The sequence below is a fragment of the Dicentrarchus labrax genome, unplaced genomic scaffold, assembly GCF_905237075.1.
Source record: "Dicentrarchus labrax unplaced genomic scaffold, dlabrax2021, whole genome shotgun sequence".
Lineage (NCBI taxonomy): Eukaryota > Metazoa > Chordata > Actinopteri > Moronidae > Dicentrarchus > Dicentrarchus labrax.
The window spans coordinates 1736109-1754937 of NW_026136705.1; the positions used below are offsets into that span (position 1 = coordinate 1736109).

The 18829-nt window shown below is 41.6% G+C and overlaps 1 protein-coding gene across 2 annotated transcripts in view; it reads right to left on the bottom strand.

Moving 5' to 3' along the window:
• Positions 1–18829, bottom strand: part of exoc6b (exocyst complex component 6B) — a 97249-nt gene that overhangs the window by 42529 nt on the left and 35891 nt on the right. For both annotated transcript variants that reach the window (XM_051400054.1, XM_051400052.1), the window contains exons 9-18: positions 16977–17060; positions 16490–16536; positions 13624–13744; positions 13447–13518; positions 11698–11795; positions 10697–10802; positions 10331–10440; positions 3413–3524; positions 2248–2382; positions 1850–2038 (exon numbers count right to left, since the gene is read on the bottom strand). In XM_051400054.1, coding sequence (XP_051256014.1) covers positions 1850–2038; positions 2248–2382; positions 3413–3524; positions 10331–10440; positions 10697–10802; positions 11698–11795; positions 13447–13518; positions 13624–13744; positions 16490–16536; positions 16977–17060 — 1074 coding nt within the window. The remainder of the gene's footprint in view (positions 1–1849; positions 2039–2247; positions 2383–3412; positions 3525–10330; positions 10441–10696; positions 10803–11697; positions 11796–13446; positions 13519–13623; positions 13745–16489; positions 16537–16976; positions 17061–18829) is intronic.

Consider the following 18829-nt stretch of genomic DNA (forward strand, 5'->3'; position numbering starts at 1 on the left):
ATCACTTGGATTGTGGTTGGATTCTTGGTCTCTCTCCAACGCCTCTCTTCCACCTCAAATATTCTCTCACCTAACCCCCCTCTGAGTGAGCTGGAGCTTCCAAAATGTAGCTCTATTCTCGTCTACTGGAGCTTTATTAAAAAATACTGTATTCTCTTCTCTTATATACGTCGAGGCTACGTTAACCACTACTTGCCGGCTGCATTGTGGGTAATGTAGGTGCCAGGTTTGATGAGCAAGAAGAATGTGTGGAATCAAAAAAGCTGCTACTACTACTTACAGCTAACGTCTGTACAGTCAGCATATTGTACAGTCCGTGTTTTAAACTCCTGTCCAGTCTACTCCCTTCAATAGTATCCAATTCATTCCTGTGCAACTCTACTCTTTTATATGATCCACTCTTGTTTCAGAGGGTCATACCACCCAGCTTTTTAGATCCATAGCATCTGATCTACTTAGGAGGCCCCACACTCTGTGTGTGTGTGTGTGTGTGTGTGTGTGTGTGTGTGTGTGTGTGTGTGTGTTAAAGTGTGTGTTAAAGTGTGTGTGACGGGGTCATGTCCGGGGCTCGTGGGGGTGTAGGAAAAGCTTCTTAGAAGTGCTGGAAAACACTTAGCTCGACCACCTTGTGTGTGTGGCCTAATGGCCTTGTGACCCGCTTTGACCAAATCTGTGTGTGCAATCATCTTAAAACTAACCCGTGTGTGTGTGTGTGTGTGTGTGTGTGTGTGTGTGTGCGCGCTGTAAGTTTCATGAGAACTGTCCATGTGCTTAAATGATCTCACACCGGAGTGGGAACATGGATTGTGTTTATTTGTGTACATAAAAACTTAAGGAAATGCTCCATAATTCACTGCTGAAAGATCCAAATACAAATACAGAAGTCAGGATAAATTCTGGGTCTAGGACGTTTGTTTTGAGGTAACACAAATCTCACCATTAAAAAGGGACTTGCTACTTTTTCCATTTATAATAGCTGTTATAGAAGGAAACCCTTCTGACGCTAATGCTGCTCTGTCAGGCCAGATTTCCTCTGATATAACCACTAGGAACCTACCTACACCCTGCAATACATTCTATACTGTTCATAGTGCATTATAAAATCCAGATAACAGCGTATAATGTCATTACAGTCAGGCTGTAGAGTCAATAGCCTGAGCCGGTGTGTAATCTGGTGCTGCTGACCTGACCAGCTCACCCTTTAATGAGCTTAACGGGCCCCATGTTAACGATCTAACCAGTAACAAGCTGATACTCTAACGAACTAAAGCAGATTGTCCTGCCCTGTGATGTCTCACGCTAACATGCACAGAGACTGGTGCGCGAGCTTATATAACGCAACCGAGGCACGTATACCGGGTAAGTATACGGTGAATACACACATACCGCTCACACAAATTAAACAGCTGTCCTTCGATGTAATCGTAGAAGAAATAAAATCAAATAAATATTATTGATTTATGTCCACTGGCTACATAGACTTTTTGTCTTTTCTGTTTTAATAAACTTTTTCTCTGACAACATGGTTTAAAGGAAAAGTGCGAAGATTTTGGAAAATACGCTTCATATTTAAGATAAAGACATGAAAGCAATAAAAGCTGAAAAAAAATTCTGATTTATTGTTGTAACCTTTGTGTATGTGGCTGCATATGTTTGTATATTTAGGCTTTGTCTTTAAGTGTGAGCATCTTTAAAATCACTTCTTAAGACTTAAATCTTTTAGAAAAAGCCTTTCATTAATGTCACCTTTAGTTTTATCTGCTCTAATTGTTTATTTTCCCTTTTAGAATCTTGTTTTATTGTTGTGTATTATGTTATATATCTTAATATATTGTGTGTGCGTGCTTACAGGCAGGTTGGTGAAGACACTGAAGGTGCTCCTCAGGAAGGCGATGAGGTCAATCAGGTAGTCGCTGGCGTCCAGAGTCCCGCCTCCCTGCACCGCGGCCATCCAATCGTAGTCCGCCAGCTGCAGGAACTGGTCGATCTTGGCATTGAGGCTGGTGTAGATCTCGGCCTCGGCCGCGTGGCGAGCGTCCTGCAAGCAGACAGAGATCGGATTTTTATTAACTATCAATGTTTTGCTGTCATGTTCACTGCTTTACCTTGGTTTACTACTACTTTTAGAGATACATCTGTGTTTCTGTTATACACCAGGACAAAAAAAAGATTAAAAAAAGGTGGGAAGGACAGGAAATTAAAGGAAAGAAAATACAGGAAGGTCATAAAGAGTTTTTATGTTTTTACCTTAAAGGTGGAGGTCCCGTACAGCTTGGTAGCGTTTGCTGTGTCAGGTGGGACATTTGTGATGTTTGATATGAACTCCTCCAGGAAGTGGCAGCTCTGCTCCAGGTGGGTGGTGTTTATGATCACCTGCACCAGCTGGAGGCAAACAGAGGACACAGAAATGACACGGGGAAGCTGGTGGTATGTTTCATATAAAAATGTTCCCACAGGCCAGACATTGAATATAAAAAGTATGTTTCTCCTACAAATGCGTAACTGTGTGGAATACATTTGGGAATTATGTTTTCTCTTATGTTATTATTATTATGATACCTTTTCTGTCATCTTCTATCAAAAATCTAAGCGGCTCTGTGATTTTATTTTGAAATTATGCAATTATATTAAGACAGTAAATGTCAAGAGGTAAACTTTTTTTTGTGCCTTTATTTATTCATTAATTAGATTTTTTTGTGTGGAAAAGTTATAATAAAATAAAACAAAAGAACATAATAGAGCCAATATGTTTAATTTCTACTATAATCAGTCGACCGACACTCATTTGTGTTATTGGATTTTGCATCATAAGCCTCCGCGCGGACACTTGTTCTTGATATTCTGCTCCTTATTTTGAAATTCAGCACAGTTCCTGACTATTAACTGAACTTGTTTAATAAAGGAAGCGGACATGCGGAATTTTTCCATAACACCCTTTTTTTTTTTTTTTTATCGTTTACATCCTGTTCGTGGGAATTAATGATGTTTGGTCTCCAGGCTGATCATTGAGCGTGGAAACAAACAGCACAGGGAAGTGGAAAATAAAAATTACCACTCTGTATCACAGTTCACCGTTCTGCACAGTTATGACAACAACAATAACAGCAGGTTGAAAAGAGGAAACGGCTGTTTTTGTGAGAGTAAATGAGCTGGAAAAAGGTTGAGAATGACCATTCTGAGCAACGGAGTCACACTGAAGTTGTGCAAACAACATTAGCTCGTTCCCTCTGAGAGAGATTATCACAAGAGGGGTTTTTTTTTTTTTTTTCTTACACATTGCACACACACACACACACACACACACACACACACACACACACACACACACACACACACACACACACACACACACACACACACACACACACACACACACACACACACACACACACACACACACACACACAAGTACCTCTGCCAGCCCGACATTCTTCTTCTTAATGGCGTACTGCAGACAGTGGCTGAGGGTTCTGGTCAACAGCAGATTTGTCGACTTACGGATCATATCGTCTACCTCCGTGGAACTGAGGACACACACACACACAAATATACATGAACACACACCCAGGTCCATAAACAGAGAGAACGGCAGAGAATCAGTGACTGTGCAGAAGTGGTTTCTTCCATTTCTCGCAGAGAGCTGCTGCGTCTGAAAGCCAGTACAAACAGTTTAAGTGAATTTCTCAGTCTGTGAATCTCTCCATTTGGAAAAAAATCTAAATGTCAGCCAATTTAAATGAGTACATTACCATGTTATGAGCTGTCAGGCTCATTAGAAGTCTAACATTGCCTTAAATCTCCCGATAAGACTGCAGCTTGAAAATAATTGACCTAAACCACTAAAAGAACAAATCCAAAAATCATCCCCATATCAATAAAATATCCTAACGGCTGACTTTTTGGACCCGTTTGTCACCTGTTCTGATATTAGCCGTGCGTTTTTTGAATATTTACCTACCCCCGTTCTCAGCGGACTTTAAATGGTCATAAAATTACCACCTCTGCACAGCCAACAAGGCATAAAGTAAGCCAGCAGGCTGTTAAATTTGAAATGAGCTCAAATTTCCTGTTAAAACAAATGTTTGATGGCGCTAATCAGACCCACTTACAAAATCTGACATACTTTCAATTTTGTTATGTTTGAAATGTGGGTGATGTTTGCTGAAGAAACCCAGACAAATTACTGCACAATTCTAGGAGTCTAGCAAGGTTGTTCATGGCAGCGTGCATCTCTCTGGCGAGGCTTCACCTCCTGTTTAATAACTGGTTCCTGGAAGCCGCACAAAAAGATGAACTGAGGGCCTGTGTGAGTCCAGATGCTGTTTGACTCTGACATGAGGAGGAGATGGATGAATGTTGACACACACAGCGTCAAGAAGTCAAGAGAAGGTGAGTACACATTTCAAGGAGCGGCGCGTGAAGTAACGAGGGGACAAAAACAATAAAACAGCATTTCATAGTATAACACACACTCATCAGAAAAAGGTCAAAGAGGTCAAAACACACATCGATAATCAGCGGAAACAAAAGCGATCACTTTCTCCCGCTGCGGGATGATGAAGAAGAATCTGTGTTCAAGTGTGTTTTAGTGCGTTCGATTCCAGCGCCCTGTGGGTAACAAACACATTCCAACCAAATCAGTAAATTATCTGTGCCTGGAATTCAACCTAAACACACACACACACACACACACACAAACACACACACACACACCGTGTCGCCTGAGGGAGAGCGAGAGCTGGAATTCCAAACTCACTCTCTTTCCAAAAAAATCGGAGGAATCCTAAAAACGTTCCGACAATTTGGAGCAGGGGGGGAAAAATTCCTGGAGCGGCAGAAGTGCCGAGTGGACAAAAACGGTGCGTGTGTGTGTGTGTGTGGAGAGTGGCAAAAAGTCAATGTATGCTAGTGAACTCTGCAAGCACACACACGCATATACAAATATAGACACACCGCAGTACTTGGATCTAATTTCATTATATTTATGCTGCCATCAGTCACAATAAATGCGCGGTGGTCGACGCTGTCAGAAGGAAGCCAAGTGCCTTCGGTGCAGGCATGTTTACGGCACAGTGAGGAATGGATGGAGACGTGCGGAGGTATTTCCTAAAAATACACAAAGAGCAACAACAATGATAACAACAATAAAGGAAAAAAAAAAAAAGACAAGTCAGCAGTGAAAACAGCAAGAGGTTGGAGCACATAGCCAGGAAGCCACAGGTATGCACGTACTCTACCACCAAACACACTCTGGACAGTGTTAAGGAACATGCAAAAACACACACACACACACACACACACACACACACACACACACACACACACACACACACACACACACACACACACACACACACACACACACACACACACACACACACACACACACACACACACACACACACACACACACACACAATGTCCTTATTTGAATGTGAAGCAGTGAGTGACTGTGCCCACATTTAATAGAAATCAACTGTGGTCATCAATTTGCCAGCCACGTACACTGTGCTCTCTCCGTGTGCGTGTTTCTGCTGACTTTTGGGAGATGGGCAGTTTGAGTGAGTGCATACAGTTTCTATCTGTGTATGTAGCTGCTGTAAGTGTGTGCACACACACACACACACACACAATGGCAGGCAAACGGAGTTCCACTCATATTTTTCTCTCGCCCTCAAATGGCTCCTTAGCACGACTTTCTACGTCATTTTGTGACTGCGGCAGTAGTTCTGATACTGAATGTCACTGCGGTTCAGCTCTTCAGCCGCTCGCTAGCTGAAATAAACCGGCTTCGACTGAAACATTATGAAAGAGAGAGAGAGAGTGGCTTCAATGCAGTAGCACAAAATGACAGGGTTATGTATCCAGAACTTGGTATGAATTGGAACCGGTTCTGGCTCCACAAAAAAATTGGAAGATTGTTAATAAACATGCTTATCAGTTCTGCTTGACAATCTGCTCTGCTTAAATAGGTCAACACACGTTTTTAATCTTCACAACATGGTGGACTAGTGTTAGAGCTCAAAATACAACAGAATGAAGTATTTAAAACCAATTCACTGACAAAAAAAATAAAAAATCTGAAAATGTCCATATTTATGTTACCCTATTATCAGGCTACAGTAGCAGTTGCTACTTGCGGTGACTTCAAAATAAAAGCCCAACAATGTCTGGCTAGTGTAAAGCCTCACCACTTAGCAGCGACAGTAAGTGCCATATTTACATTTACTCCAATTAGAGTGGCCGGACTCTCACCAGCAGAATACACATTTAGAATGAATGTAGTTATAGCATCCATTCATGTCTTTTGACTGACTGCAAACCTTGCTACATCTATGTCATAATGCAAGGTATATTTGTACCTGTACAGCAGGGTTGTATGCTGTAGAAATCAGCTTACAAAACAGCTTGCTCCGTTTTGAATTGTTACAAAAGGTTCAAATCCAAATGTTCCATTTAAATGAACTGAACTTGGTGCAAACATTTTGCTGTCATAACAGGTCGGTTGACAAACTACTGACGCCGTTACACTATCTAAGACTTTAGACATTGACCTTTGCCCAATCTCAAAACCTCCTCCAAACGGTTTTATTTCTGTGACTGGTTTAACACTGCGCCAACTACAAAATAAAATGTGACACCTGTGATTCATGTGAACTGGGAACCTACATTAAACTAGCTTTAACAGCTCTTTGGCATGAGATCCACCATGGCTGGATCTCTACTGGTGTTTGTGATCAAACAGCACGCTCAAGACTGACATAGTGGATTTGATTCTGAATTGTTTGATTGTCCTCTCTTGTGTGGAAATCGTGGCCAAGAATTGTTTTCCCTTTCATCGACAGATGCCTCTGTTTTCCTTCCAGTCCTTCCCTCAACCAGGCTGGCTGAGCGTGCATGCTCTTTCTCAGCAACACCCAGCTTCATATTCGCAGTTCGACACGTTCACACCCACAGTCTTGCAATGCTGGACCGAAAGTTTGGGTTTGAGTGTGTGGCTCATGGGCATCTCTGTGTCAGCTCCAGAGAAAGCAGTTTCTCATGTTTTCACCTTCCAGGTTTTCCCCAAAACAGTTGTTCTACCTCGAGGCTACAGGTTGATGCCTTTCCCACAAAAAGGTTCATGCCAACATCACCTCATCTCCTGTTTCTCCTGAAACATCACAGAGCTGAACAGTCTTAATCGCTGTAGCCCCTGCCAAACCAACACTCAGATCTTTGTGATATCTCTGATTCTTGAGCCATGGTAGCCAAAATAACGGGAAACTAAGCCTGCCAATCATGTTAACACGAGTATTACTGAATGTACATTCTTTGGTTTTCTTAGGGACGACTCGACAGTAGAAACAACCGCTTTCAATATACTTGTTGTCGTGTTTCTCCTTTTCTTAATTTCGAGAGTTTCCTGTGCCTTTGTAATACTACATCACACAGAGGCATGGATTCACTTAGGATCTACGCTGGAAGGAGACAATCTTGTATTGTAGAGTCTACAGCCATTCAACCAGCTAAATGCTAACATCAGCATGCCGACGCTCTCACAATGACAATGTCAACATGCTGATGCAGTCACCATCCTTGCATGTGAACAGCTCAGCCTTTTGGCATGCTAATATTTCATAATTATCACTAAACACAAAGTACAGCTAATGCTGGTTGAACATCATTAGTGTTGCATCTGAGGAGATGAATGTCTGGCAATCCCACCAACAGTTGCTGAGACATTTCACTCATAACAGGTTAAGTCTTCGGATCACCAAAGTCAGTAGGAATGAATGTCCATTGAGAAGATATGGAGATATCTCAGGGAAAACTTTTACCTGCTGGTGGCACTACAGGAAAAGTCAGGGGATCATTAGGGTCATCTAGGAACTATGGATACCAAATTTCATGGCAATCCGTCAATATTTCAGACCAAAGTCGACCAACGGCCACGACGCTAGCTAACCGACACAACAACGAAAACGAACACATGGAGGTAGAAAAGCGATGCACATTATGTACACTTGAAGTAGAATGGCACACACATACACTCAAGCATACTCTCTTTCCACCAAATCAGAATTGGGAACAGAGGTTAAGGTTGGAGGTCAGAAGGATCAATGACCACAATCCCGCTCCATCATCCCGTCTGTTTCCGGGCCTGTGCATCTGTGTGTGTTTGAAGCGGGCAGGAAGGCGTGCCGCCGTGGTAACCAGATAGCTGGGTGTGCAGGACCGTAGAAATCAAGCCAGGTCAAATATTGGAGTCATTACTCTGATTGAGAAGGGCGATTAGTGCTGTCTGGTCAGAGAGAGACCAGAAAGAGAAACTGTTACACAACAAAAACATCTGTCTGGACATTTTTGTGAGTTCAGACGGATGATTTCAGAGTTGTTCAAGCTGTTGTTAAGTTGTTTTAATTAAATTAATCAGACAGAAGCAGACTGTATTAGTAGGAACATCTCAAAAAGCACAGAGCTACCCATTTTTACAACTTTTTTCCCACAACTGGTGCCAAATTTCCCTATTTTGTCCTGTTTAATACCACATCTTAGCAGCTTGTTTTACCAGCAGAGGTTTATTTAAGGTTTGTTTTACACTTTTATGTGTTTAATTTGCTTATTCATCAGTTTGTGATATTGTTAGTGTTTTCTAGTGGATTTCCAGTTATGCTTGTACTTTTCTGTGTATTTTTTTTCTTTTAGGGCATTGTTCATCAATACCGTTTGTCATCTTTTGTTGCACATATTTAAAAGCCTGTTTCTTGGGCTTAATTGTACTAATAATCTGTGACTGAAACCAGCGCTCCGATTTTTAAATGAAGGTTTGATTAAACTGGTTGGAAAGACAGTGTTTCACCATCTGGGTCAACATCTCACCATGAATTAATACAGAAACGCATAAACACAGAGTGATAGTTTGTGTCTTTCTTTTCATCCCTTCTCCTTTTTTTTTCCTATTATGCCAATTCCTTCCCTTTGATTAGAGGACTTCTTTTCCAATCACTCCTCCTCCTCCTCCTCTCCTCCTCCTCCTGCCTCCGTCTCCCTTTCTTCCGCTGGTCACGGATCAATGGTACCTCCCTGGTTCCCAGCCCCCACGGAGAATCAACACACTTATATACAAACACGCACGCACACACACACACACACACAAACAGAAATACAGATACATCTGCAGTATGTAAGTTTAAACAGACAGCATATACACAGATAGACACATGCTGAACACACACAGTTTTAATGTACACACACACAGAAAATCAATGGCATGGAGAAACACAACCGAACATGCAGACACTGGATACAAATACGCTCACAAAATATCCCCCACACAAGCCCCGGGGATATGAGTCTGAATAAAATAAAATGCTATTTTGTTTGAAACCACCAACCAAATCAGAGCGTGACACTAATAATACATATCGAACAGAAGGACTCGCAGTGTGTGTCCAGCTTTTTCTTTTTCGGGTCTTTACATGTGCAGTTCAAGTTTCCCTGTGTGTGTTTATATGCACATATATGAGCATATGTCTCCATGTATGTTGATCAGTGTGTATTGTGTGTGTGTGTGTGTGTGTGTGTGTGCGTGTGTGCGTGCGTGTGCGCAGGTTTTAGCGTGTGTCTGGCTGAATCCCAGCCCTGTGGAATCCTTCTGGACAGCGGAAGTCGTTTCCTGATTGCTCGTCTCCTCGGTAGAAAAGTAGCTGCATTGTTTTAGTTAATTCTTCCATCATCCGTAACCAATACACACACGTACACACACACACACGTACACACACACACACACACACACACACACACACACACACACACACACACACACACACACACACACACACACACGCTCAGAAAGTTACTGTTTAACCTCTAAAGAACGTGGAACAGAAGCTGGGCTTGATTGCGGAGTTGGTGTATGTGGGCCAGATCTAATGAAAAAAGGATCCCTGGTCAGAATGGAAAGAATTGACCGAGGAAAGAGTCTGCTGCATCCGAATGTGTGAATGTATGAGGGTGAGAAAAAGAGAGAGAGAGAGAGAGAGCGAGACAGAGAGAGAGAGACAATGGCAGAAAGTGATGGAGAAAAGAGGATGGCGCAGCACACATGCATGCGAATATATCGGCCATCGGCGGTTGTTGGACTGATGACAGCCAGTTGGAAAATTTTAACGTATCCCCCAGCCCTAACTTCTACTGCCTCCAGGTGTATCGTGGGGAGGCGCCTTCCCCCAGATCAACACATTGGATTTCCAAATTGGGCTGACAAAGGGGAACCGAACCCCAGAAATGAAACATCAATAGACTGATTGATGAACAAAAGACAAAAAGTTTTCCGGTGCGAATGTACCTGAGGTGCAGGTCTTCAGAGTATTTCAGACAGGCATAGATGAACTCTTTGAGCTGGCAGTAGACTTTTGGCACAAACTCGGAGAAGGGAAGCTTCTTGGGGAAGGGAAGCTAGAGGAAATAGAGCAAAAAGAAAACAAAAAAAACAGGGATTATGTGAGATTTCTTTCAAATTTACTTCACATTTTGCATGCGAGCAACCTCACACATGAAGTTCACTTCTTCTTGAGATTCTAAATGAAAGTAGACTATGTAGAGCAACACAGCACTTTCTGTTATATTTATTCCTCTCTCTTTATTTAATAGTTTGTTCATTTCGAAGAGCCCTAATCCCTCAAATTTATTCCGTCTCTCCGTCGCTCTCTACCTTTTCCAGTTCGGGGTCTTGCAGGGGAAACTGGGAAGTGTAGTGTTTGTACTCCTGATCTGTCGAGACTGGGATTGGACTGTAGTTGTCCTGGTCCAACACCTGCCTGGAGAGGAGAGGGAACAAAAAATTAATCACAGGTAAATCGAGCTGGCAAAAGAGATGGCATCAGCCTCTCTCTCTCTCTCACACACACACACACACATATACACAATCATCCCATTGGGGGTCATTCTAACGCTTGAGGTTTTCTTACCACCCTCCCCTCTTTCACCACCCCCACTTCTTGTTGGCGCTCCAGAGTTCGGACGTTCCAACGTTCCATGGAGAGGCCGTGAACCGGAGAGCGCTCCCTCTCCAACAATACAACACAACATTCCTGTGGCTTCCCCAGTGTGTGTTTACGTATGTGTGTATGTGTGTGTGTGTGTAAGAGAGAGAGAGAGAGAGAGAGAGGGAGTGTGTGTTTGTTTGTCCGTTCTCCCTCCAAGTCCCACTGGTGTCATTGGACAAAAGCGATGGTGAAACAATGGCATGTAAGCCCACACACACACACACACACACACACACACACACACACACACACACACACACACACACACACACACACACACACACACACACACACACACACACACACACACACACACACACACACACACACACACACACACACACACACACACACACACACAGATATAAATGAACACAATCTTGTAAGGGTACTACCCATTCTGAAGGGTAGAGAATGTTCCGGACGTTTGCTTTAAAACACTTCCTCTCTCTGGCTGGTCGTAAAACTTCAAAACCAGGACGAGGAAGTTTCCCACAAACCAACACGGGCGTGTGAGTGTGTGTAGTAGCGGCCCCACAATCTCATTGCGCCCTTCTGACCTTATGACTAGAAAGGGGAAGGTCAGCGCAGCACGCACTCTGTCCTCAGCTGCTGAAAAAACAAACTTAGCCCCGAAACACGCACGTCGTCTCTCAGGAATCAGTACCTGAAGGTGATGTTCCATCTCTTGAGGAGGATTTCTCCGTACTGCTCCCTCATCTCCAGCAGCATGTCGAACAGCTGCGACACTGGGAAACCATAACCCTGCAGGAGAGGAAAACCAGAGCGACCAGTCAGTGTCCGGCTGTACCTGAACATGCGAGCATAGATGAAAAAGGAGGCCGATATATGAACTCTTGGCTTCTGCTGGAACTACCTCTACCTTTTTGACCAATTTGGTATTTCAACGTGGTGTTCTGCAACCTGGAATTCCATTTTTACTAGCTTGAGTTACATTTGCTCATAATTCTATCGTTCTGCTGTGGAGGACAACTAATAAAATAATTAATTGAATTCAGTCGGTTTATTTTTCTTTTTTTTTTAAGCACGATCAATTAAGTGTTTGCAAATATGTGTGTTTTGTGTAAAGATACTTTTATGAGTCTAAAATGTAAAAAGGTTCTAAAATATAAAATTCACCAAATGTGAGTTTAGAAGACATAAAAAGGGTTGGAGGACGATATGGATACAGAACATTGATCATCATTAAAGTACCCCTCCACTCAGAAATCTGTTTTTCTTCCTGTTCCTACAGTGTGCTGTTTGAATGATGTATGTGCAGAGTTTGACACTAGAAGGAAGAAGAAGTTTTTACTTTCACCGCTGAAAGTGGAAGGTTTTCTCTGTGCTGATTGAGAATCTCATTTTAAGGGGCGGGGTCTACAAGCGCGATTTGTGACATCACAAATAGTTAGGAAGTCAATCCTGGTCCAGTATGAAACTTGTACAAGAGTGATGGAGAAACGTGAAGCCACCAGTGCACAGACACTGAGAAGGGACTTTAAAGTGAAGTATGAGAAACTTGTGTCTAGTAGGAAAACTTTAGATTATTTTTTAAGGATTTTATTGTTTTTAAGGTTTTTGTGGAAAACAACATATTTTATATATTTGTATATGTCTTAATACATGTCTGGAGGGGATCTTTAAATTAGTTTTTCTATAGGAAGAAATATAGTAAAGTGAAAAACATCTTAAAATACAATAGCACTTAATACACTTTTGACAATGTCCTTGAAACTGTCCTTTAAGGATGCAGTCCGTGCTATTATATATACAATTTTTCACAAATACATCATTTTTGGTTGATCCATTGTTTAGTATGTGTTGTAAAAACAGCACTTGTGCAAGTAAACCCCCGATGAGAGGAAAGTCAGTGAAAGACGAGAAAAGAAGAGGGTGAATTCAGCCATTCAGCGGCACCTCATCACTTCATGTAAATGACTTTTGGGCATCGTACTGTTTATTCATCACTTCCCCTCCCTCGTTCTCTCTCACTCATCTCCGAATGTTTCTCCCGTCCGGTTTCTACCCACATCCCCTCTATCTCCCCTCCATCCTCTAATCCATCACACTCAGCCCATTCAGGTTAGTTCATACATACAGTGGAGAATAAATGTGGAGAGCAAACTGACATCAGATGATAAACTTCTATTTCAAATAAAGTCGAATTAAGAAAGAAAGTCTTTCTTCAGAGATTGGCAGCCGTCCATTTTTAAACAGCAAAACATTGCTTTGAACAAGTTTCATGGGCCCCTGGGGTCAAATAGCTTACTTGGCATGTGCCAAGATACAAGAATATAAGAACAAAAAGTACAAGAAGATCAAAATGGAAAGAAAAAACATGATGTTAACAAGGGCTGCAGGGATGGCAAGCCTTTCCTTTCCTCACAGTGCGCAATTAATCACACACACATACCTGCAGTGTATCAGCAAAAAGGACAATGAGGTTCTTCAGGTCCAGCACCAGGTCAGGGTTGTCACAGTACGACTGCCGAGACAGAGGACCGTGTCAGAGTGCTTGTGTGGAAAGTGTTGTCACAGCTGTCTTTAAATCACGATCGTGTGTATTTGTATTTGGGTTGCGTGTCCTTACGGAGTGCGTCCTCAGGGCGGCGATGATTTTGGACAGCGCCAACTCCCAAAGCTCCTCCACGTACGCTCTGTTGACCAAACCCTGTGTGGTGTGAAGGATGTGGTCCTCCACAACAAAGAAGCTGGTCGGTGGGGAAGGAGGGAAAGACAAGAGGTTGAGAAAGAAAGATGACAAAGACAGAGCGTGATTCATGATACACCAAAATAATCAGCTTAAAAGGATCCATACACAACCCAAGGTGTAAAAAAAAGTTCAGTGATGTTTCTTGGCCAGATGCAGTGACCTCCTTGAGTGTTTCTGTCACTGTCCAAGACATAAGTGTCTTTTTCAATTTGCACACGCCAGGCTACCTGCTAGTCCTTGATTCCAGCCTTAAAGCTAAGCAAAGCTAATTGTCTCCTCATTGTATTTCATGTTTAATGTACAGGTATCTGAATGGCATCCATCTTTTCATCTAACTCTTGACAAGAAAGCACCTTTCCCACAATGTCAAATACATTCTAGGAAAGCCTGGAGCCAGCTCTCACAAGACAATGTAGCTACTACTGTTCCTCACATGAATCAAAAGCTTTGCTGGGAGATATCTGTGTGGAAAATATCCACTGAAATCAAATGAGCATCGGCAACAAGGCGGCTCAACTGGGGTGGTTTTGATGATGACATAGCTCACCGCCTCTCGAAGCTGGCGTACCTTGCAATCAGCCTTTTAAACTGGGCATTATCGATATAAAATGGAACATAATACTGCAACTGCGTGGCCCATTTCCACCCTTGGATTTTGGTGGATAGTTTTAGTGAAATCCGACAACTTTTCCAGAAAAGCTGTCAGGATTACAAGTACCAATGAGAGCCCAGTAAGTGGCGCGTTCATCCAATCAAGCATGAAAAGCTGTTGATGTCTTAGTGACGGACCGCACTCGTCAATCATACGTCGCACTGCTTTCTTTAAATGATGCCAGTGTGAAATGGATCAAATCGCCCACAAAGGGACTTCGGTTTATGTCCCCTGACAACAGTGAACCACTGCCCACTGAGCCTCGCCAGACCACAATGAGCCGCACTGCGGTCGACTCTGTGGTCCAACTGTGTATGGTTAGCTTTCTCTTTGTCATTACTGAAGAGTGTAAATATGTAGGGAGGGATCTTTAACTTTCCGCCTTTTACTTTTATCTAATATATTATGATTATTAATAACAGAAATCAACTTTGACGGAACCATTTTCTTAAAAACGTTTGATAAAAATGGTTATTTGGAAATATCGGTCTAAATGATTAAAATTGAGGGTCAAAATCAAGGTTGGGTTTCTTGACAGTTGGGTGGACTTACTACCTAAATTAGGCCCATAATGTATGGAACTACAAGTTCACTCAACTATTTATTCATTTGAAACAATTTCTGTTTGCTTTTTAGCCTTGTCGTCTTCTCTTTTAATAGCAAATGAATATGTTTTAATGTTTTCTTATTTTGTTTGTACTTATACAAACGTACTCAAATGTAATATATTCAGTTTGACTGCTTTATGTACACACTGTGACTGTGATAGCAGAAGATAACAGCTCTCATCCCTCTGCCATGTGTAAATAAAGGTTGAATGCATAAAAACTTAAACAACAAGCCTGTTCAATTGTTACTGGATGAAAAGATGATTGTTGGAGAGAGAGAATGGATGATGGAATGACTAAATGGTAGAGAAACAGCAATGGATGAGAGACATGGGATGGCACTTTCCAAAACTTCAGATGGAAATAACAGACCTGAGGGTGTGTGCACCATTGTGTGAGTGTGTGTGTGTGTGTGTGTGTGTGTTAGTGTCCAGCCTAGGCGGTGTTTATAGAAGAGTCTGCTCCAGTCAGACAGACAGAAGGAATAACAGCAATAAGCCAACCACCATCACACACACTCTATCAATCGTCACCACTGTGTGTGTGTGTGAGAGAGAGACCGAGAGATTGGATGGAGTGATGGATGAGAGGAAAAGTAAAAGGGAAGGGTGAGTGTGGGCAGAGAGGGATGAAAAAGGATGGGGGAAAAAAACAGTCTGAGAGGAGGAGAGATGAAAAGATGTCAAATGGTCAGAAGTCACTCAAATGAAATGAAATGAGGTGCCGCTAAACGCTGAATGTTTGCTTTCACTCGAAGCTTCTCTTTCTCACCGTCTCTCACTCCGTCTTCTGCCAAGTTACACAGAGGGCTTACAATGGGTGGATGGATGGGTAGATGGAGAGGTGGGTAAAGGTATGACGTGGATGTAAGGATGGCTAGATCCGTGGATGAACGTGTGGAGAGAGTGGGGAGGGAAAGCTGGATGGGCGACGGATGGATGAAGGGATAAATAATAAATGAATGCCTAGATATTAGGGAATTAAACTAATACAAACATTCTTCCTCCTTTTTCCATCTGGGGGATAATAAAGCTCTGTAGTATTTATATTTTCTTATAATTTCTAAGCAGATTTATGAACATTTATACGCATCATGAACATAATTAAATAATAATATCCTTTTGAAATGTGTAAGTCACACTGAACCTAAAAATATGTGCATCATGTCTGTGTGTGAAAATATGTTATTTTGTATATTTTGAGAAGCTAAATTTACAAATGTACATAAATGGCAGTTGAAAACAAGTGGACACTTCCAGTATATATATGAATAAACGGACAGAAATGGCTTCCAAAATATCCTAGGAGAATATTTACTGATAAAAGTAAGCCCAAAAGCCTAAAGCTTAAAGTTTTCATTTTGTCCTTTTGGGGTGTTCAAATGAGAAAATTCAAACAGGTCTGAAAAGATCTGAAAACACTATGGATGAAGAGGTTAAGTAAAGATGGTCTGATGAAGGGATATACAGATGGACGGACTTACCCAACAATCTGATTGAAGTACCGCGTGTATCCTTCCAGAGTTTCATGCTAGAAATGTAAAAGAAGGAAAAGACAAATATGGAGGGAGACGGGGAGAAATGGTAGAGGGATAAAGAAAAGTACAGAAACATAAAAACAATCAGCACAAAACCGTACTTAACGTGCTCGATACAATACATTTACATGAACAAACTGTATCAAATTAACATGAGAACAAATGTGCAATATAATTAACAATAAAACTGTCTTTTTTTGATAATACACCAATTTAAAATCAAAAGCTTTATTGTTATAGATATATTTCTAGTGTAAAACCTTGGATTTGTTCAATATTCCTAATGACGACGACAAAAGTTACAGATTAAGGAGAGTGTGTGAGTGGTAGAGGGGAGTGTGTGTGCAAAGGGGGGAAGTGCCGGTGTAGTTAGCAGTGTGTGGACACGATAGTGCGTACACATATACACAAGAGTGACGGTGCAGGGTCATACCATGTTAGAGTGGGGCTGCAGCACAAGGCGAGCCTGTTTCCTCCTCTGCTTTCTGTAGTAGTTCTCAAACACATCACGCAAACCCTAAAACACAGATTACAGGTAAGAATAGATGGACGGATGGATTTACGATTGACGGATGGATGGATGGGTGGGATACGAGGTATTTGAGAAAATGTCTTCTGTTAAACCCTTTTTTCTGACTGAACATAACTAAAGAATACTCTAAAACTGCAAATAGGCAGTAAAAGAAAACATATTTTGGAAATAAATGAAAAAGAAAAGAAATTAAATTAGAGGATGGGTTCGTGAAGTTCTTTTTTCCCCCATTTTTCATGATTTATTTATTTTGTGGTTGTGATTTGTGTTCATGGCAACAACTTGCAATTCTTCCCTGTTTAGACACCATGCCAGGAAGCTGATTTACTGACAAACTGATTATCAATCGTCATCAAACACTTATACTATTAACACACATAAGAAAGAGGACAAAACTGCGGTCAACTGATATCATATTTGTTGCCCTCTTACTTACAGAATCAATAGCTACTCAATTGTTATTTTTTTCATTGTTTTATGAACTTGTAAGACTTTAAGGACCATTTAATAGAAACAAAGGACAATAAAAAGGAAGATTGGTTCAAATATGCGCCGAATATTGTTGCTGTCGAACTGTATTCCCATGTTTTATTCCCATGTAATAACTTTAAGTGTTACCACTTCATGCTCTTTCAACTAAACTGGAAAACTTCACATACGCAGAAGAATTCTTAAGGTTGTTTGAGGTCGTCATTTGGTTTTAGGGAAGGATGAATTCAATGAGGTATAAAACCAAAGGCTAGAACCGCTGAATGACGGGAAAGCTGAGATAAGGTCATGTGAGAGGTGGAGTAAGAGAGAGATAGAGAACGTGTCTCTGATGTCTGTACTGGTTGCTGTTTAGTTTTGGTTGGCGTCACCGGTCAGACATCAAAACTAAAAACCCGCACACAGAATCAGAAATCACAAAGAATCCGCTTTCTAAACTCAACCACCTCATATCTTTTCTTTCCATTACACAGAAGCTCTCCCTCTTATCTCTCTCTCTCTCTCTCTCTCTCTCTCTCCTGTGTGTGTGTGAGAAACTTGTGGCCTATCTAGGGCCCAGACCAGGACACACAGTCCTTGGTGAGCTCAGAGATAAGAGCCCTGGTCTGGGTAGATAACATGACATGCCCTCTTTACCTACTGACCAGACCACCACCAGCACACATGAATCTAAACTGCTGACCACCAGAGCTCTTGTATGTACACGTGTTTGGTGTACAATCACTATGATAGGAGGTGGTAAGATACAGGAATAAAAATAAAGACATTCTGTGAATTTAACAAACATGTCTTTGTGTTTTCCAAGACTGCGCCTTATCGTGTGTTCCCTCCAAACGTGAGTACAATTATTTGTGTGAGCAGATGTTATGCAAACGCAATGCAAAGATGCAAATAGGTACGGGCAACGCAAATGGTGGGAACACACCCTCTATGATACTACTCCATAGTTATACAGAGAATGGACAACGAAGGAGATTTGCTGGGAGAATAGTAAGAGAGGAAGTGCTGAAAATATGTGTCTATTACTTGATTCAGTTTTACTGTGAAAAGTCTCTACTGTGAACTAAGTTAGCATAGCCCTGATTGATCCGGACTCCATTCAGAAAACAAGCATTTTAAAAGGGGTTTGCTCGTCGTCTTTCAAAATCGGCATCATGTTTTAATTAATTCGGAATCCTGAATAAATAATCATACACCAATAATAAACCAATAAACCAATAAACCTGACCTGATTTTTGCAATTAATTCACAGCAAAATCTGTTTA